This window comes from Athene cunicularia, assembly GCF_003259725.1.
Source record: "Athene cunicularia isolate RWA chromosome 2 unlocalized genomic scaffold, athCun1 chr2_part1, whole genome shotgun sequence".
Classification (NCBI taxonomy): domain Eukaryota; kingdom Metazoa; phylum Chordata; class Aves; order Strigiformes; family Strigidae; genus Athene; species Athene cunicularia.
Window position 1 is genome coordinate 98,975,032 of NW_020799095.1, and position 21,996 is coordinate 98,997,027.

General features: G+C 40.2%; 1 protein-coding gene across 1 annotated transcript in view; it reads right to left on the reverse strand.

Annotated features, from left to right (window-relative positions):
* MTCL1 (microtubule crosslinking factor 1) overlaps positions 1-21,996 on the reverse strand; it is a 53,231-nt gene that overhangs the window by 21,158 nt on the left and 10,077 nt on the right. Inside the window, exons 5-8 of the mRNA XM_026842442.1 lie at positions 15,450-15,542; positions 12,364-12,594; positions 10,567-10,755; positions 2,705-2,872 (exon numbers count right to left, since the gene is read on the reverse strand). Coding sequence (XP_026698243.1) covers positions 2,705-2,872; positions 10,567-10,755; positions 12,364-12,594; positions 15,450-15,542 — 681 coding nt within the window. The remainder of the gene's footprint in view (positions 1-2,704; positions 2,873-10,566; positions 10,756-12,363; positions 12,595-15,449; positions 15,543-21,996) is intronic.

Sequence of the window (21,996 nt, forward strand, 5' to 3'; positions counted from 1 at the left end):
AGAGAGTCTTTCTGCCTCTGTTTTGACAAAACAACTCAAATCATGGAGGAAAGGTCCTTTGGTGGCTCCTTAGCATGAAAGTCTAGATGTGACTTTCCTAAACCTGCTAACTGCTAAGGGTGGCCAGATGCCTCTCCATGTGCACCACAGCTTATATTACCTCTGGGCATCCTGAAGTTGGACCATTGGTCAGGGTCCTACTGAGGGTCCGTTTCCTTACATGCAAGTTCTCAAAGCATACAGAGGGTTTGGCCCCTTATACTAACTCTCTCCTTCTTCCAAACATTTCTTAGTTCCCAGTTCCTAGAATACTGAGATTTTTCATTTGCCCAGATGGAGGCTGAGAATTACTGGGACTCATTATTGACTCAGCATTATCACAATCCCATACTTGGGAACAGTCTCATTATTTCTTATCTTAAAAGCAATGCCTAAGGATCCTTCTGCCAAATAAGATGTACAATCATTTCTGACAGCTAAGACTTTTATTTTTAATGATATATTCAGTGCTAAAGCTCCAAAGCAGCAGGCAACAGTACACTGCCACCTCTGATATACAGTGCTTTTGTTTCAAAAGAGTTTTCTTTCTTTTTTTTTTTCTTTCTTTCCTATAGAGTGTTGAAGCATCAAAATGCAAACCCATTGCCAGTAACTATTAATTTGGAGTTGACTCTCTTGAGGAAAATGGTCTTGTTAATTGACCTACTGCTTCACAAAAGAAGTGGAAAACAGCAGCAGTGAAGACAACAGTGGAGAAAGGCCTTGATTCTCTGTGGGCTTGTCAGGGGGTTGGCAGCTCTGTATGAAACCTATGGTGGAAGTGCTGTACAGCCCTCTGCTTCATCACTACCAATCAAAACAACAAAATGACATCATGAGAGGTCCTGCTACCCACACCAACTTGACGGTCTTGGCTACTCAGTTACAGCTGTTGTTGTGCCACATATTGGGCACAGAATAGCAAAGGATGTTAACATGACTATATGTAATGCTGGTATTTTACATGTTCGATAGCTCCTCCCATTTTGATCCTGAAATTGAACCTATAGTGAAAACACTCCATGTTTTGAATCTTTAACATTAGTTTGAGTTAAATGTATGTTTATATTATTTCTATTTCAGGCTTATTGTATTATTATTTTTATATATTTTTTGAATTGCCTCCTTGTAACTGTGAGCACACATACCAGACCTCAGTGGGACACCTACACCCTATCCTAATTGACATTCTAATGATCAATGTGCTATCTTTTTGGTACTGCATTAGGGACCTGTTTTTACTGTGAAATAGAAATGTTGTGGGGAACTGCCTAAGGAAGACCATCTTAAATATTGACCAGTTTCATTCTTTACATTTGCTTGAAAAAATGTGAAAAGCAACACCCATGGTTCAGTAATTACCATATGTTATATATTATTGCCAGTGGAGTGATGGAGGTAGCAAAGAACCTGATAAAGTTCCCAGAAGGAAGGGTGCAAACTTTTCTTTGCCCTGGGCAGGAGTGACAGCACCACCCTGGTGCCAAACACCATCTAAAGCAGCAGCCTGGGAGTTTATTGCCCATGCAAAGGCAAAGCATGCAAACTCTAAACTGGCAGTTCATTGTCAGACCAACTTTCTCTAAGTTTTGTTCTTTGTTGTCATCTCTAGTTTAAGGAAAATCTGTCACTCAGGTTTTGTTTTGGGAAGAGTGAAAATGGGAATTGATTTTGTTGCCTTTTTCAAGTGATCCATTGTCTGAAAATGTGTGTGCACTAAGAAGCAGCTGAACTGAGAATCTGAATCTATTGAGAGAAAACTCTGCTAACATGAAAGCTTCTTCCTGCATTCTCGGAAAGCAGCCTACAGTACCTGGGCAGGAAAAGCCTAGCATCTCAGCTCTGTTATGTCAGTCTCCAACATTCAGTAAATCCTCCTAAACATACCACCCTCCTGGCAGTGAATATTTTTGTTATATTTGTCTTCTGCAGAGAAGCTCTGCTATCACAAATCTTTTTCTCAAGACCTGAACGTATTAATTTTCCCACCCTTGCCCTCTTCAATGTGGAAAATTAGAGCTTTTATGCCATCAGCTTTGGAAATGAATCCTTGTGGGTTTTTTGCTGATTTTTTTTTCATATTGCTTCAGAAACAGTGCAACTTCTGTGAACAAACATACCTGACACTGAAGCACCTGGCACCTGATTTTATATACATAGTTCTAACCAGTATCCCATAGCGGGTAGCTAAAGTTCTCTCTTCAGTGATCAGTAGCTTTGAATAGCCGGTATTAAATCACTCTTCTCTCCTATTCATCAAATACCACAGTTGTTATGTGCCAAGTCACAGTGACGAGCTAATTGTGAGGACACGAACATCAAGACACTTTTCTCTCCTATAAATGCCAGTAAATACAGACACTCGCATGTCTCATTACTGCAGCTGATCCACTACCGGTCAACTCTTTGGAGAACATACAGCAAGAAGAGCTTCAGGTCCTTTGTCCTCACTTATGTTATACAGTACCTACTACATAAGCACTTGTACTGGGACAACTGGAATCCAAGAGGCAACTCAAGGGGCAAAGCTTTGCTCAGGCTTCAGGAGGTCTTTCAAGCACCAGGGTAAAATGAGTAAATATAGTCCCTTTCCGCTGTCATAGATTTCCCATTTCATTAAGCGCCTCAGACACTCTTTACTGCTGTTGGATGTGAGGGACGTTACCTGTTTGAGGTGACACTTCAGCTCAGTCATTTCCACCTCCCAGGCTGCCTTGTGCAGGGCGTACTGCTGCTGGAGCCCCTGGCGCTCACGCTCCTCGTCCCGCAGCTCCGAGCGGAACTCATCCAGCAAACCCTTCAGAGCATTCAGCAGCTTCCGATTTTCACTTGCCTGACGCAACAAAGCAAACAAAATGCTGTCACTGGGTGGCTTTAGTCTCCAGTTTCATTTTTAGGGGGAAAAATGCCTGCATGTCCACTGCATGGAAGAGAAAGTGCCTGAGCTATCTTTTGAATGAGAAAACTAAGAAGAGCAATGCCTTCTTTGTCTATAGGCTGCCCAGGGAAGTGGTTGAGTCACCATCTCTGAAGGTATTTAAACGACATGTAGATGTGCTTAGGGACATGCTTTAGTGGTGGACTTGGCAGTGTTAGGTTTATGGTTGGACTCAAGGATCTTAAGGAACTTTTGCAACCTAAATTGATTCTATGATTCTGCATTTCTATTATTCTTGTTAGCCCTAACCCTGAAGCACCCATGAAAAACAAAGATACTTAAGTCACCCTGAAAAAAAGCACTAAGCATCTTTCTGGATTGAGGATATCTGTAATAACTTCTTCTTCCATATCATAAAACAAAGCTAGTAGCTGGATGTCTCATACATACAGTCATTGCTCAGCATCAAACCTCAAATATTTGTAAACTACATATAAAGAAAAGGAATTAATTTTCAATGCTTTTGTATTATCGGATAACATTACTTTGGAAAAAAATGTGAATTTTGGAGATAAGTATCTCTGTTAACACGTTCCACTAGTCTGCACTTCACATTTCTGCTCAGCCCCAGGCAGTTGCAAACAGGTTAGCTTTGCAGCAGCACCTTGTTTGGGACCAAAGGCACAAAAGCCAGGTAGACCACTTTCCCTCTTACAGATGGGATCATAGAGCAAACTTCCATCCATGTCTTGTTGAGAATGTCATGGTGATACTGAAAATGTTGCCTGTGCTCTTGTGCTAGCCAGGAGACAAGAATGGCGCTAAAATTAAAAGTTTCGCCCAGAGCTGATATCTGATCTTGGCAAGTACTGAAAGACAGCATGTATACTGATTCAAATCTCTAATTTTTTTGTCTTAGTTTTGGCATTTACTTTCCACAAATTCTCTGAAGACTTGCAAAACCTGTCATTTTTATGTTAAATATCAAAAGATGCTTTTTAAAGATTCATTCTGGATCAGTAAAAAAAGGATATCCCTGTATTTTTTGCAATCATTGAATTAGAAAACAGGAATATGTAAGTTGATTTATTCATCCAAAATCTAAATCAAATAGTCTCAATGAGCCTCTCCAAGACCAGAAAGTAGCCAGAGATTGTATCTGACAAGTTATTCTGAACAGAAAATACTTGCAAGAAAATCATACTTGATTAGCAAACACAGCACGAGCAGAAAAATGGGAAAGCTTACTCAACAAATTCAGCATTTAATCACCTGGCTCTCATGAACACATTAGCTTCTTTGCGAAGGCCTAACTCAAATGAGCTGTCTGGATTCTTGCATGATAGTCTAATTGATTGTATTTTTTATTTATTTTCTCAAGTGAAGGCTTCCTGCAGCTCTTATCTAGTGTTTCACAAAGTGAAATAAGGCCAAATGCCGGGGGCTGCCCTTGGGCCACAACAACCCCCAGCAGCGCTACAGGCTTGGGGAGGAGTGGCTGGAGAGCTGCCAGTCAGAGAGGGACCTGGGGGTGTTGATTGACAGCCGGCTGAACAGGAGCCAGCAGTGTGCCCAGGTGGCCAAGAAGGCCAATGGCATCCTGGCTTGTGTCAGCAATAGCGTGGCCAGCAGGGACAGGGAAGGGATCTGACCCCTGTACTCGGCACTGGTGAGGCCGCCCCTTGATTCCTGTGTTCAGTTTTGGGCCCCTCACTACAAAAAGGACATGGAATGACTTGAGCGTGTCCAGAGAAGGGCAACGGAGCTGGTGCAGGGTCTGGAGCACAGGTCGTACGGGGAGCGGCTGAGGGAACTGGGGGTGTTTAGTCTGGAGAAGAGGAGGCTGAGGGGAGACCTCATCGCCCTCTACAGCTACCTGAGAGGAGGTTGCAGAGAGCTGGGGATGAGCCTCTTTAAGCAAGTAACAAGCGATAGGACAAGAGGGAATGGCCTCAAGTTGCACCAGGGAAGGTTTAGACTGGATATTAGGAAGCATTTCTTTCCAGAACGGGTTGTTGGGTGTTGGAATGGGCTGCCCAGGGAGGTGGTGGAGTGCCCATCCCTGGAGGTGTTTAAGAGTCGGGTTGACATAGCGCTGAGGGATCTGGTGTAGTTGGGTATGGTCAATGTTAGGTTAATGGTTGGACTGGATGATCTTCAACGTCTTTTCCAACCTAGATGATTCTGTGATTCCATGAAAGTACCTACATGGGGACTTCTTTGTAGGCAAGTATACAGATGTATGCAAAAATCTAAAAAATTTTCATGTGCTTTTTTCAGTGACAATACATATAATATTTTACGCAGACAACTAAGCTTATATGTTCATCATAAGCATATGTTCATCAGATTTTTGGCATCACTGAACCCACTTCACCCACTTTTGTAATCACTGATCAGACATACCACAGTGCCTTTTTTGTTGAAAAAACAAACAAATGTGGTCTACTTTTTCCAAGCCATTTGATTCATCAGCAAAAATATGCTAGATGCAAGGAAATGACTGCAGGTGCTCACTAACTGACCTATAATATGTTTGGGCTAATGAAATGTGATGGTGTACAACATGGGGGTTTGTAAGAAATGCATCCACAGAAGCAGAATTAATTCCATTAACATTTAATGCCAATTAGCAGTTTTCTACTATATAGCAGCAGTCTCCATCATGCATATAAGATCACCTACTTTTCAATATGTAATGAGATTTTATGTTTCCACCATGAATTTTCATTCTTATAACCAATTAAAGCTAAATTCTCCAAGCATCTCAAGCTCCTTGTGTCGCAATCAGAATAAGAGCTCTTTTGAAGATTTGTCCTTAGTGTCACAACAGGAGCTGCTGGGTATTGAGCACATCAAAATCTGGCCTCATCCACTTTGAAGACCCTGACCCCAATGTCTATGAAGTGCTTTCATTCAAGAGCCATGTTCTGTGTTTTCTGGTATGCCACATAAACCTTTCTCTGGCAAAGCAGTCTAAAGGCTCCATGAGAGAAATGAGGCAGAAGAAAAAGAAAACCAAATAACACTAAATCGAGCTACATTCCTCATTCCTGTGCATATATTTGATAGCTTTAGAGTCCTGTAAAATTAGGTTTGCAAAGATCGAAGTGATGGACTAGTACAGATTGGAGCCAAAAGAGTCTCATTGCAGGTTTGTAGCCTACTGGGATGAGGGCATGTCTTATTTCTAGAGGCATTACATCAGTGTCACTGTTATGAGACAAAAGTACCCCAGGTGCCCCCTGAGCTTGCTGGGATTTTAATTAAGTTGCCAATATAAATCCAATTTTGGTCACATACTTTTAATTCCTGCAGAGAAGTCTCTTTTGCATGACTTTGTATTTACAGTCTGAAGTTGGAGAGATCTGTGAGATTATTTCTTCTGTTTTGCCAAATCAGAGCGTTTTTGGAGCACAGAAAAAGTACTTTTGAGACAATGTGCTCTGAGAGACAACATTTAGATCTAGACAGACTTTAGATTTCTGTTGGTAAAACCACCAAACAGCTTCTGCATCATAACAAGGATTGTTATGATCTTCCCCTTCCTCCCAGGGATTTTGTACAGGCAGAAGAAACAGGGGCATGGCTGTGAGTCCTTGGACATTCTCCCATTCAGGGAGCTGGCTCTTTAGTACCAGTTACTAAAATTTAGAGCAAGGAGGAATATGACTTATTCACAACTGATCTAAGACAAGAGAATTACAAATGACGTTTAAAGGCTTGTTGTATCCACAGCTCGGGATTTATAGGGAAAGGAAATAACAGCTGATAATAAGAAAAACTTGATGTAGTAAACATCAATTAAATTCCAGGACTTTGGAGTCTTTACTAAGTTGAGTCAGCCCCAGAGATGAGACCCTCCAGCTCTAGAAAAGTTTGAGACCAGAGCAGTTGGTTGAAGCATGTTTCTACTTTTAATCACAAGACTTTTTTTCTCTGAAAATTTCACTTAAGAATTTAGCCACACTCTGCTATTACAAGCAGTTTAGTAGAGCAGTCAATTAAAAACACAAGGTCAGGAGCCTAAACAGCAAATGAGAACTGTGCATTTTCTTTGTCTAATCACAAATCTAGGCAAAAGTGAAGCTGGATCTTGGTGTAAATCATTTAAGTATATTAGGACTTAATAACTATTCCTTTGGGCTTTTCTCTTAGCTAAGCTTTGAAAACAAACATTATATGAGCAAAAAAAATCTAATTGGCGATATTCTTGATCCCCCACCCTGTAGCAACATGAGGGTATTGGTTTTTAATGCTTGGAGTACAGATGTGTAAACTCTTCTTACTCCCCTGATCTTAAGCCATCCAACAGGCATGTCACCCCTTCTACTTGGCTGAACAAAAGCTCTTCCTTTTTCCACAGGGTCCCTGATTTCTTACTACACACAGAGAAAGGCTCACTTACAGCAAGCCCTGCTCTACTGTGCCAACAGCCCAACTTGCCTGCTTATCTCCTGCCTGTGATCAGGCTTCCTGCTTGGCTTGCCAGTTCCTGGCCCAACCCCTTCTACTGTGTGCCCCAGCTACCAGCCAAGGGAAAATGCCATGAAGAAAAAAATGAATCGGCCCTTCTCAGAGTCCCCATCTACTCTGTCTCTCATCAACTAATGTTTTCTCTCCCCTTTGCCCTCTGCTATGCCTTCAACCCTCCATATGCTGGCCACATAAAAATCCAAGACAAGTGAGACATGTACTTTCCACTGAGTTGAGTGCCTCAAGTCATAATAGAAAATTAAAGGTTGCTGGTTGAAATTAAGGCCTTGGTGTTTATAATTTTTCTCAAAACAATTCCACTTTCCAGGTAGGGTGAGAAAGTCAGTAGCAAGAGAGCAGGCTGAAAATACACTTCATTAAATGTTAAAAAAGAAATATGGGTTACTTCAAGTTACTGTAAGTTCTTTCTTTCTTTTGACCTAGTTATCTCAGCTACTCCTAGACTATCGCAAAATTTCCTTCCTAATGTGAAACAAATGCTGATGCATTTCATCTTAGAGACTGCCAGGCACACCAGTAATTTAGGGCTTTTCTGCGCAGGTGCAGACCTTGGAGTCTGCCAGCTTCACCACTCACCCCAAATTCCCCCTATAAACAGTGCTTTTTTCCAGCTGCAGACTTAAGGAACCTGCAGAAGACCCCCCAAACCCTGGGTGTTTTTCAGCACAGCCTGACTAGTCAGTGGTATACTGGGAGGTGAGCACTGCTAAGATCCACCCCTCCAGGAAGGACGTGCTCTGGGTCTGCTGATACTCTCAGAGCTTTTAAAGCTGGGACAACACAGGCAAAGTGTTTCTCTGCTCTATTTTTGATTAGTTAATGTGCTTTGGGATCATATATGAAATAAGTAGAGCTGATCTTTATGGGTGAAAGTCTGGAATGTGTTTGGAGCAAGCACCAGGGTCTGCGAGGTTGGTGAGCATCGCGAAGGTGCTGCATGCAGGAGGCCTGCAGGGCCAAGCCATCCACCATAGTGACATGGACAATTCAGGCTCAACTGATACTAAGATGTGTGAGGGCAGAGCAAGGCTCTGGCAGATTCTTGAGGGCGCAGGAGGTGTGTAGGCAGCTACTCCTCTGTCACAGTCCTCCAGAAGACACTTCCAATGCCCTGAATGTATGACAGCATCAGAATTAACCTACACTAGGGCTTCCTATTTCTGTGCCAGAGGACAATCATAATCCTTTCTTGGCATTGACAAATACAAGCCCTGTAGCACTGAAAACTCTTTTTACATGCCTACCAATAAACACAGTGCTTTTAGGAGATTCACTAGTGTGAGCAGGCAAAACAAGTAATAGTGCTTAAAACGAGAAATATTTAGCCAACTTAGTCATTCTTGCATTGTTGAAATAACACTTTTTCCTGGTTGAAAGGCAAGAAACCTATTTTTACTTTCACAAGTCCATTTGGATATCATACTGCACTATGCACTAGTATCAAGAGAGGTACTGAGATGTGGTTTGTTCCTATGGATCATTTCTTTAAGCAAGATTAGCTGGAACTGATGCATTAGAACATCATGCAATGTATATAAAAATGAATTATGAGCAACCCTACTTCCCATTTCTGCCACCTGGAGATTAATGTTTAAGTAATGATTATTTCAAAGAAGACATTACTTATTTGAATGTTCTTGGTCATTTTAAGAGATCTATATGGAAAGTTTGTACTGAGATAGTATGTTGGTTTATATTTTTTTTTACTCATTTTAGATTAAATCAGTCTACAGATGGAATGCAGTTAAATTATGTGCTCATGAGCACCTCTTCCATGGCCTTCTTCAGCCTCTACCAGAGAAGAGCCTACTGACAGGTTGACAGTGTTGGGTCTGGGTGACTGGCAACATAGAACCTCTCCAAATGCCAAACTGATCATATGATACTACCCTGATAGAACACTTCATAGAAAATAATAGCTAAAGAACAGAGTTGTCATCTAGCATTATGAAAAAGGAAAGCAAAAGAGTATACAAACTTAAAGGAGAATATGAAGTAGCATAAAGACCACAGATCTCTACTATTTTTATTCAAACAGAAATTCTAACTGAAGTTCCATCTTGAATTAGAGATGTAGGTTGCAAGACAGCCTGTGCATCATCTAGCACCAGCCTGACTTTATTACTGGATAGAGACACTGTTGCCTGCTGTGTATCTATTAGACCATATAGATAACAAGCAAACGGGTTTTACATAGTCATGAGAGACTGGGGAATTCAAGGTGAAGAACTGAAATGCAAAGACACACACAATCCCCAGATCCTGCAGCAAATCCAGCAAAGTAATGTGGTCATAAAGAGTACATATTTGTCTGAGAGTTCTCTCTGTGGAGTGGGATCCCAAGTCAAGGGCCCAGATAGAGATTGGGCATAAGGCATAAAGCTTCAAGACCTTTTTCACTGAATTTGTGTTTTACATAGAATTCTTGCTCCATTCTACTTATGATTGCAAATAATTCCATGTAACAGGACACTCATCTGAACATTTTCCATTTTAAAAATATAAGAAGATACTCCTGAAGAACTGTTGGAAGCATTGCGTCTGTACCCTTTGAATGTTTGCTATTACTACTGTTAGTACTGCTGGTATATTAAATGCACAGTGTAAAAAGCTATGATATATGGCAGTGCTCTGACACACACACGCAGGGCACAGGAGATGTCGGAAAAAATGTTAGCATGATTTGTTTTCAGACATTTCAAAACAAGCCCAGTGACAGGAAGGAACTTCTGCATTGTTTCCCACCGTCTCTAAGGGAAACATTAAATACATGTGCTAGTTTCCTAAATTATTTAAAGGAAATAAAATCACCTCTTCTTACTAAAAGCTTGACAGTAGAATACAATAGATGTGCTCAGGCAAGAGAGGCATGTAAATTCTGCAAACCATTACTGATAGATGTTTCTGGGCAAACAGCCACAAGAGGAAATAGGATTTTTCACCGAGAGCATCTGCCAACAGGAGAAAAGTAATCACGTGGCTCATGATTAAATATAAATATAATGGATGAAATCCACTGTAATTGCTGTGTAGCTATAAGTATTTTTACAAGTATGATTTAAGGTGATTTAACACAGTAGCAGAGAAAATGAACTCCCTTGGAAAATCCACAGTTTCCATTCCCAGGGTATGATATACATATGGTACAGTACCTGCTTCTGCTGCTGCAGTAATTCTGCAGTCTGCAGCTGTGGTCCATGATCTGTGCTCTCCATGGTGGGATGCTGAGAGAAATCTGCCAGCGCAAACACAACATCCTCTTCCTCCTCCTCTCGATCTGCATCATCTGCCTTCTGCTCAGACTGAATGCCAAAGTCTGGGAGGGCCTCAGGGTGCTCGATCTAAAATGCAGGAGATGGGACATGTTGACATTCTTTTGCCATTCACCTTGTGGGACAGAAATCTATTGTAGGGCTATCTTCCCCTGCATCTCTGTGGTGGGATATATTGACTTGTATTCTGTAGGCTACAGGAAATGATCTTTGGGTGATACATCACATGTTGCATATGTGAACACAACATTATGCAGGCCTGCAAAATAGGACATCAATGCAGCTGAGAAGATGGGTGTAATGTATGATTCTATCCATCATGCATTAATGAAAAACTATACAAGACACTAGTGTATTGTCTGATGAAGATACAGAGATCAGGAAGTATCCAAATCTAGCACTTTATTCTCTCTAATGAGTTAGCAAAACACATGACTCCAGTAATGACTGGAGGTGGATTGATTATAAATTAACCAGTCAAAAAATCTAAACAGTGAAAAAATTAAAGCTATTTTGATATTAGAAGATGATCTAGTTTACATAGAAGCAAATTAGTACTGATGAAGTAAAGTAGAAGCAGATCATTTCTAAAGAGCTACTCATCTCTTTTTTCTGACTCATACTACTACAGCAGATGAAGGTAAAGATGTTCATCTACCCTTTATCTAAGAGTACAAAACACTGGAGTATTCAATTTAAGCACACTCCTACCAGACCTGAAAGGTTACTTGTACTGCCAAATACAGCAAACACTGAAAAACACTAGGCACGTAAGTATCAGAAATGCTAAGAAAAATTACTTCGTTGCCTTAGCAAACGGCTTCAGAATTGCATGAACATGCAAAAAAAAACCAACTCTATTATTCTCAAGAATCTTGTAGAAAATGTCAGAATGAGCAAACACTTTTTTAAACTTATTTTTCTTTAGGTAAGATTTCCACAGATAGTAATTCTGGATGTGGAACTCGACACAGCAGCACCTTTCTTCACAGTGCATGTTGGCTGGCAATCACACCCCTGTTGAGAGATGTGTCAGCTTGGGGATTCCAGGTTGTTATGTACTTCTGAAATTCCTGATCTTAATTTAGTCGTTACTTGGAAAATCACCATGATGACTACTGGCATACTGCTGCTGACGGTGATAGACGTGTGGAGAAGAGGAACAAACAAGAATGATTCACTCTAAGTTCCCACAAGAAGCTGTATAATTCTCCTGCCAACATGAAAACAGAGCTTCCCTCCATCTGTATTACTGAAGGCTTTGTAAGGAACACACTGTGCATATGATGAGAAAAATGACAGCACCCAACCCATCTAAACAGATTTGACTCCACCAGCTTGCTAACTTCTTTTCTTTCCAAAAATTACTCAGGAGTCATATCTTTGAGACCTAATTAAATTTTCATTTACTATGAGAGAGTTTTTCAGGACCAGATGTTTGTAATGGTTAGGGCTTTAGATTTAAAAATGGGTGATCTGTAACATATCATGCAGAATATACTTTAGCACAAGCCAACTTAAGAAAAGGCTTCATGATTAATTTGAAACCTCTTCAAATCTCTGTGTAATTATAAAGTTGCTGATGCCACATTATATTTAAAGTCTACATTTAAATAAGGGACATCCTAGTACCCCAACACTTGCAACTTCATTGGATTAATAAGGTAGGACAGTTACCTCTAATATGTCCTCCCCTTCCTCCTCCATTCGCTTGCCTTGCCGCCAATGTTTCAGCAGCCATTTCAGTTTGACATACAGGAGAAAGGTGTCCTGCTTGAAATGCCTGAGTTCTTGCTGCAGCAGACTTTTCTCCTGGCTCCAGGTCTTCTCTTCCAGTTTGTTTTGCAAAGTCAAGCTCTGCACTTCCAAGTCTTTCCTCCGCAGGGTCTGCATATGCTCCTCCTCCAGCTTTAATGGAATGACAGACACCATGTCAATGGGGTGGGGTGTCCTGGGGTGGTCTCCAGGACTTGTACTTTGTTGGGCAAGAGAAAGCTCTAATTTTAATCAGTAGTGAGTAGTTATTGAGTTTGGCTCAGTAAGTTCCTCAGCAGTTATGACTGTTGAGGACATTAGAGAACAGTGATAAGCTTTGCTTAGGTAACCACATCCAAGTAACCTGCTGCAGAAGTGGACATCTACTTTAAAGATGCATGAGTTCTCTGTTGCTGCTTAAACATTTTATACCCCTCATGATTTACTCCTTCTCTTGATTGTATCCCTGCAGTACGTTCCCAGCAGAGCCACCACATCATACTGCTGCACATATCACCTGCTAAATGCATTTGCAGCCACTCCTACAAGGTGGGACCACAGGTCCCCTTCAGACAACCTGGAATATTATCCTTGCCTCTTCCCTCCCCAGCCACAGACTCATCCTTTTCTCTGTGGCTATGTCTCTCTCTGCTTCTGAAAGGGCAACGCTTCTGAAGAAACCACACCCAGTATCTCAGATACAACTACTGGTCCCTCACTTCTCACTCACAGTTCATACTTGGAGGCATCTGAATGACTCACAGTAAACAGTTTCTCATTTTGATACAACTAGATCAGGAACACATGCAGGAACTGAAGTAACAGGAATTGGCTGCAACTCAGCATTCAACATGTCTCAGTTTCAGTACTAGAAGCACCAAGAAAAGATCATTCTTTGGAGCACACATATAATTACACCTGTTTCAACACATGACCACCTGAAACATTATTCTTTAAATGTGACTTCTCCCTCAATATGTCAAAATCTAACCATGGCATGACCTGCGCCCAGTAGCACATGTACAAGTTAGTTATACGACATCTTGTATTCTGCATAGATGAGATAGCGTTTCCACTTCAAACAAACTGTGGGTCACATTGATCAAGAAAAGGCAGATGGAAAATGAGTACAGAGCCATGGCTTACAGATGCCAGTTTCTACTATTTTCCATTCTGCAGAACAACAGCCTTTCCCTTTGCCGACCAGCTCCATAGATGAAATCTATGAAAGCCACAGTACACTAATGACCGCAACGATTTAAACCGTAAGAACATACCTTGCAACAAACAACATTCATACAGGAATGAAGAATACTTAAGATATTCTTCTTCAGGAGCATGGACCTCCTAGCAATTAATACTGCTAAGAAATATATGCTTGATGTTCATGGCAACATTCACATGCTTCTGAAACGGCCTACTGGTCCATACCAGATGGGTTACTAAGGACTCTCCTCCCCTTCAAATCATGTGCTCTGGCATAATGCAAATTTTCAGCATCTATGCTACTATGCTTTAAAAAGTTCCTGATTAAATTAAATGTATTTGCAGCAGTTGCTAGCTTAAATGGGTTTAAAATGCAGTTTAAAACAAAACTCCAAACTACAGTTAGCTATAACAGCCCCAAAACCATACATGCAGCTCCTAATAACACTGATGGAGACCGCAAGCACACTGTACACTGCTAGCACTCATCAATTTGATGTCATTAAACATTGATAAAAATGAAATAGTAAAAAACGGGCTTATTTTAAATTTGATTTTTACAGGAAGAAAGAAATAGATTTTGTGTTGATGCAGGTTCTTCCACCAAAATAAGTTACAGTTAAATACAGCAAAGATATGAGTCATTTCCACCAGAAATCCTGGAAGATGATAAAAAAGGAACAACATTAACAGGATGGGCATAATCTGGAAAAAATTAAGAATCCAGAAGATTCTTTTATTCTTCTATTTCTGATGGCTGTCAACATAAATATCTAGCTTTGATTTTGCTGCATTTTTCATTGTTTTTACAAGCTGTTATGATCTAAGTCCCCGTGGTCACAAATTCTTGCAGAAGACCCTGGTGGAGGTAGCTTCATAGAGTATTATGTTTTTTCAATGGATAGCTATTGCAACAGAAAAGAACTTTAAGAGGCAGGCATAACTTCCAAAAAGCTTTCATGGCCAAGGCAACTAGGAAGGAAATCAATTTACTGGTTGCCTTCAAAAGCCTCCATGAGAAGGCTCCTATGGAGACCAACTGGAAATTAAAGCTACTTATGAAAAACCAGAGAGATACCACTTGGATATCATGAGATTAGCTGGCACAAGGAAAAATGCTTTACACTATGCAACAATTACAATGAACTTAGTTTATGAAGTAAATTTAAAAAGAAAACTTCAGCTAGGAGCCAAACAGCCTGCAAAAATTAGTAACAGATGTTTTTTGCTCTAGGAGCGAGAGATCACAAAATGATTGACTAATCTGTTCCAGCCTTCAAAAGAGCAGGGGGAGCCCATGCAACAAAATATGATTTATTCATCAGTTATGAATAAGAGGGTTGGAGGCATAGGGTACTGAGAAATACAAAAAAGTCCTGATTTGTGTCTCAGTTATGAGTGTCTAACAGCTCCTCTGACTTCAGAGAAGTGCTGGATTTTCTTTGGGCTAGGAGGGGTCAGAATAAGGCACAGAGCCAAACTCCCAGAGATCAGATGCACTCTTCCCCAGTTCATGGAGAGCTGAAGGGGCTGATATAATTCCCCATGCAGTATTTCACGTCTCTATCTTGACTCCCAACACATAGGGGAGAACAAAACTTCTTGCCACCAAGCAAAGTAAGATTCAAAGTGGCAAAATAGGCTTGAGTTTACATTTCCCCAACTTCCAGATTCCTCATTTACTCAGATGAGGTCAAACAGGCACAGCCAGCAGGACATAATTTCCCATGGTCCTGACAAATAAGGTCCATGCCACACATCATGGTCACGCATCTCTCCCAGCAGGCGGGTTTTGCATTTACCTGGATGATCCTTTCTGTAAACTTTTCTTGCTCCTCTCGGTGAAGTCTCGTCTCCTGCTCAAGCTGAGCCTGAAGCTCCTGTATCGATACATTCTGTACAGGTAAAACATGGGAATCCCTGAGCTGATCAGCAGGACAAAGCAATAGGTTTAGCAGAAAATGTGTCTCCATGGTGTAAAAAAAAGCAAAAAAGAAAAGAACTGCAGGACAGACATCTGCACAACCCACGGTTATCAATAGTTAAAACCAAAGCACAGTGTGCAAATAAATAGCAATGCCCTAAATATGTGTGGGAATTTCCTGTGTGCTGCCTTCTGAAAACTAAAGCTGGGATGCTGATGTTACATGTTGGATATTCCCTTCAGGCCTCTGCTCTGGGGTTGCACTCAAGTAGCTGAGACAGCGCATCATCAACGACATTTGCCAGATGAGCTCCTATTTACAGGATTACACATTTGGTGGCCTATTTCTTTCTAATAATCAAAGCTATAACATTTTAACATCTCTGCAGAAGATGCATCTAATGCACATATCTTGAACCTAATTATTTATTCATTTGCAACATTTCTGATTAGGCAGTTAATGGGATAGCATTTATTAAAACCAGCTAACCATTCTTCAGATACAGGACAGCTCTCTGCACAAGTCGACTTCGTTCTGCCATTTCTACTCAAAATAATTGCTCCACACATGTCATGGTGATAAGCTGTGTAAGCCTGAGATCTGACCAGAATGCTTAAGTATCTCCCCTTTTCAGGTCCAACACTATTTTAATCTTAATACTTTCAATTTTATGTTCTCATTAAATTTGGTATCCCATCCCCTGCACTTCTGAAAGTTACTTAATTCAAAAATAAAGACCCAAGAAGGCAGAGTCAGACCTTATTGTTTATACTATGTTAATTAATCTCATATTTGTGATCAGAACTTTCTGTGCCCTTCATTTTGTGTCCCTCACATTGGAGCTAAAATTGATTTGTCTGGACAAAGGTGATGCTTGGCCAGATGCCATTCCTATTCACATGTGTGACCACAGAAAACACTACAGCACCAAACTCCTACTTTCCAGAGTAAAGACACTTTTAAAGATGGGATTGCTGCAGGCTTCAAAGTGTAATCCCAAACTCTCTGATGGCTGGTGTCCAGCAAGCTCCAACCTCGGCAGCTGCAAGGATGTAATGCAGGGGTCGTGGGATCGCTCTCGGGTCTGCATTGTCACTTCCCCTCCAGCATCAGCCCCAGCACCCGTCTCCTCTCCCCAGGCACTCCTCCCACTCCACAAGGGCAAAACCAGCTGCTGTCACTGTTCGGGCCACGGCAGCCCTTACTGGGACACTTCTGGTTATTCGAAAAGTATCTGTAACTGGAACCGACGCTCCTCTCCTCCTCTAGGGAAAAAGGAGGTAAGGCAGATGGAAGTATCCCATAAACAACCCACAGGACCATACTCCACTGAACAATGAAAATCACCCTATGTATACTTTTGGAGCCCTGTCAGTTCCTTCTTTATTCACTTATTGACTTGTGCACGTCTGTTTTGTACCTGAGGAAGAGACGCTTCCAGCCCATTGAAAGGTACACATAAAGTGACCAAGGGAACATTATCTGCCTTATGGATTTCCTCTTGTGCCTTAAGGTGTCTGCAGAGATTTTGTATTGCACAAGGCCAAAATCTGGTCTGACAAATAATGTGGAAAGAATGGCTTGCAATGGGATTTGCCAGTTTAGCACAATTGTTTGTATATCGTGAGATGATTACATGCAGGTATATAATTTTAGATTTCTCATCCAATAAAAGAAAAATTACTGTTAACAGAAATTTCTGCATTATTTTATTCTGATGTGGTTTCTTTAGAAAAATGGTAAATAAGAACCAATGTACCTAGTTAATTCAAGTGTACTTTAAAAAAACGTGCATTCCTTCTTTTTATGAATTCAAAATCAGACAAAATCATGCAAAGTTGATCTGGTGAAAACAGATAAAACATGGCAATGCTATTCTGTTGGCTATAATCACTTAAAAAAATCTTATGCGCCTCCAGAAATGGAAACAGTATGATTCATGTAAGAATGCATATATTGTTAATTTAAAATATGTAGGAAGCGTAACCAACTTTAATATAAATTTCCTTACAGTCATAAAACTACACATTTGGATAGTTAGAAATATTATTGCTCTTGGGATTCCTGAAACTGGAATCAGAGCAGGAAAAGTTACCAGGAAGGCAACGTTTGAATTTTTCACCATTCACACTTATGTTTTCCAGTGAACAATGATTTGATAAAAGATCATTTCTTCTACTTTAGACTAGTATTAATTGGAATCACAGTTATGTATATACGGACAACCCATTATGTCTGCACAATTAAGGCAAGAAAATGATAAACTCATGCAATTTTTTGATGAACATGCAGTCAACGCAAAGCCAAGATTCAGGAAACTTGGGTGCTGGGATTATGTTATAATTGTTGGAATTACTAGGAAGAGATTAAATACATCATAAAGACAGATAGACTATTACATGCACACTAGACAGTGAAAATATTTTTTACAATTGCTTTGCCTATTTAAGGATGATAGATTTTTATAAGCAGCAAAGTAAATGTGCTGAAAAGCTCTTAAAGCGTGACCACAGAGCTGAACACCTTTTGCCTTCCAGTGCAACTTGATGACTCTTCATAGTCCATAATTTCATATAATGTCATTGCTACCAGAAACACTGGGATTAGTACTGCTCAAATCAAGGGAGATAAGGCTGCTTAAGTGCCTAACAGGTTGCTGCTACACATCTAGACCGTGAACAAAGGTGATGTAGAAATGTATTATGTGATACTTACATACACAGTGCAGGTACCTGGCATTGCACTGATGAACATCTATGTGTGTGTATGTGGATATCAGGCCCCCACCATGTAATCGGCAGGGTGTAGTCTGTGGCACAACTGTGGTTTTGTTTTGTTTTGGAAAACAACACTGCTATGAAATGGACACAAAAGTTGATAACCTGTTAACTTCCATTCTTTGTCCCTTTGTTCTCATTAATGAACGCGCTACACTAGGAACAGGAACGGAAAACGCCCCGAATGTAATGGCTACCACACGATGTACCGACACCACAGAAACAGACACAAACTCATTACAAGACATACAAACACACTATAATGGGAACTACTCCATCACAGCGCCACAGAAACGGCTGCATTTCATCCGCAGCTCAACATCAACAGAGACAATTTCCCATGAATCCATATTACTGTATTTCCAGATCCACCTCCACTCCCGTCCTCTTAGACACACAGTACTAAGTCCTGCTGCTGAGTCCTTTTCTCTCACCTGTTATCACTCCAGAAACAAGCTAATCCATGCCGATGTCTTTACCTCATGAGGATGTTCAGAGAAAAGTCATCCATGCTTTGCAGGCTTCATCACTGCTCCCTCATTGCACCGACCTCTTTCTGTCCCTCTCAGCTTGTTGAAGGCTTTTCAGGTTACTTTTCAGCTTGCACAATCCCACATTTCTGCCATGACTTGTTTTGGCAATTTTGCCATGCACCATGAGTTACATCTGGGTTTTACTTTGTTTTCTCCATTTTACCATAGCTAATTGCAATCTCAATTTGCCTGCAAACTTAATCAGTTCATATGTAACAACTATGAACAGTAGATTTAATGGATTTTTTCTTTTTAGACTTTTTTTTTTTTTTTTTTTTTTTTTTTTTGAGGAGACAGGGTAGAAAGATGCTCTCCAGGAATTCCAGGAAGCCAAATGATAAACATTTTATGTCTCTCACCTTATGGTATGTTATAACGCTTTGATATTTGAACCTTGCATTTGACCACACAGTCTAAAACCTGCTACTTTTTCACATGTGACAGCTGACCTTTGCATGTGTACAATCAACCACACCAGATGACAGGAACTTCCAGTAGCTTTTGTATTACTTTTTACATGCAATACACATCTAACTGAATTCTCAGAGGCTGCTTCTATAGATGTGCTCTTCTTCTCACCCCTTAAAAATAAATTACATATATTCCATTTGCCAGCGTACAATAGGCAGTTCTGTGGTTAATTATCTGTGCTTATATGATGTCTCTGATTTTGGGAAAACACAGAACACTTTGCTCCAAGTCTTTAAAAATCCATCTCATTGTATGAATAATACACAGTCTCACCGAATTCAGTTAGGACTGGGTTAGCCAGATTTACATCATAAAGGGTCTTTTAAGCCATTATATTGTCAACCTTCACAGAATCTTGCATAGCAAGAAAGAATACAATTCATCAAAGTAAATTATTCTTGTTGCCCCTAATCTTGGTGGGAAGGAATACTGTCAGCACCAGTTTGCCTTTCTTCTTCCCACAACTTTGCATTGAAGGAATAGTGGACACTAAGAGATACAACTTTCTATGTGGTCATTTGTTGGTTTGGGATTTTTTTCAGAAGAAAGAAAAGTCACAATGTATAAAACATTCACTGCTTCCTTTCTGGGAAAACAAAATCCTAAATCGGGGCAATAGAAAAGGATGTGTAAAAAGGATGTGCAAAAGCCATCCAGCTGAAAAGCTCTCACATGGAATTGTGAAAATTGCACAAAAGGAGCAGACACTCCCAAACCAGCTAAAAATAAAACATTCAAAATATAGACTGAAATTCGCCTTGTATGTCCATACAGAAGTTTTGATACAAAGAAGGTGGTAAAGTGACTTACCTAACTTGCACATCACAATATCTGGTTGGTCCACACTTAACCCAGGTATTAACTTAAAGTAATAGACATATTTTATATTCCTTATGGGCATGATAAGTAAGGAAACTGGATAAACAGATTAAGAACGGCCTAGAAGAAATTATTCTTCAATGTGAGCTCCTCCTACTTTATTATCAGACCTTGGGGAAGACTTGCTTTTTAAGACATGCTCTCAGCTTCTCTAGCCTATCTGCTTTAATTTTAATTTTCTGGTAACAACTTGTTCCTTTTAACTGAATTCACTTCAGTGGTTCTTTTTCCATAACCTAGGAGTGTCAGAGATTTTGTGGCTCTTTTCTACACAGAAACAAATGTGTAAGTCTTTAAAAGCCACGTATAAAAATAATCCAAATCTGAAATGCAAAGGTGAGTGCTTTTGCCTTTGGTGATATATACTTACACAGGTAAGGGCAGAACTGATACCCTCTGAAGTGCCAATCAGAGCTAAGATACACCGCTCCATTTAAGAACATCAGGTATCAAATACTGCAATAAACCATATTTGGTCATTTGAAAGAGTGAAATCTTTCTTCTCTAGAATGTATTCTTGTTTCTGAATAAACAGGAGGAGACTGCTTAAGGAAGCTGCCTTTTGTTTACAGATATTCCATTGGTAAAAAGGGTGAAATTCACCAGATGAAAATTATTTACCATTTTTCCCACTGGTTCCCATTTGTTGCCATAGTAATCCTTTGATTTCTGCCGGGTGTTTGCTCCATGAAGCATTGTGCTACCTTTTTTAGTTCCTCCAAGTGTTTTAGTCAGGGCAATTCTCACTTGTTCACTTGCTTTTTCTTTGGATGGGGAAGAATGATCTCCCCCTCCCACCATAACCCAGCTCTGCTAAAATCATGAATAATGGATCGAACATCCACCCCAATGGTCTCCAACTTCCCCCAACAGCAGCTGAATTGCTTGTTTCAGCAAGAAAACAAAGCCCTGCTCTTAAGGCAATTTCAAGATATAATTTCCCTTGGACTGTGACTCTAACCCATCTCTTTAACATGCAAATATATTCTAATAATACTGTTGCACTAACAACTGCAGTGTAAAGCCCAAACAAAGGCAGATGTTTACAGTTAGGCTACAGGGTAGTTTCAAGCACAAGTCAGTCTGCATTTATTGTATTTAATCAATTAGGCTCCCACGATGCTCATTTTTAAAAATAGGAGAAATGGCTAAATGGAAGTTACTCAGCATTGCTTGGGAAATTATTCATTTAAAATTTAGTTTGGAAAAAATGAGTTTAGAAAAATGGGCTTTCTTGCTTAAAATGAAAATATTTCCCTCACTGAAACGAAATGTGTTCTCAGGCTGAAAGTCCATACGCAGTGAGAAGATCATCAATCAATGTTATCCACTGGCCAATGAGTATATTTTCACTTCGTAAGTTAAAGCAGGTAACAGCTTATGTGTAGCCATCTCTGCTGTGGGTACTGAAAGGTTTGAGTCTCCATCTGAAATTTCTGTGGTAATAAAAAATCCCCTTTGGTATTTGAAGAATATTTTTTCCTGCTCACTCATCTGGCACCAAAAAATGGTAGTTTTTGCTAGTGCAGTGTATGAAATTAAAAAAGACTAAAAATGATACTATACAAAATTATTTGGAGGAGTCTTCTGCTTCACTTGGGTTTGACTATAAGATTTCAATTGGTTGCCCACCCACTGAAAAGTTTCAGCATAAAGCAGTAATATCCTTTGTTGCTTAAGTAAACCTGACTGAAACAAACACCTTAGACTTCAACATTTTCTCAAGCTCAGCCATTTGAGCCGCAGCCTTCCTCATCTTTTGAG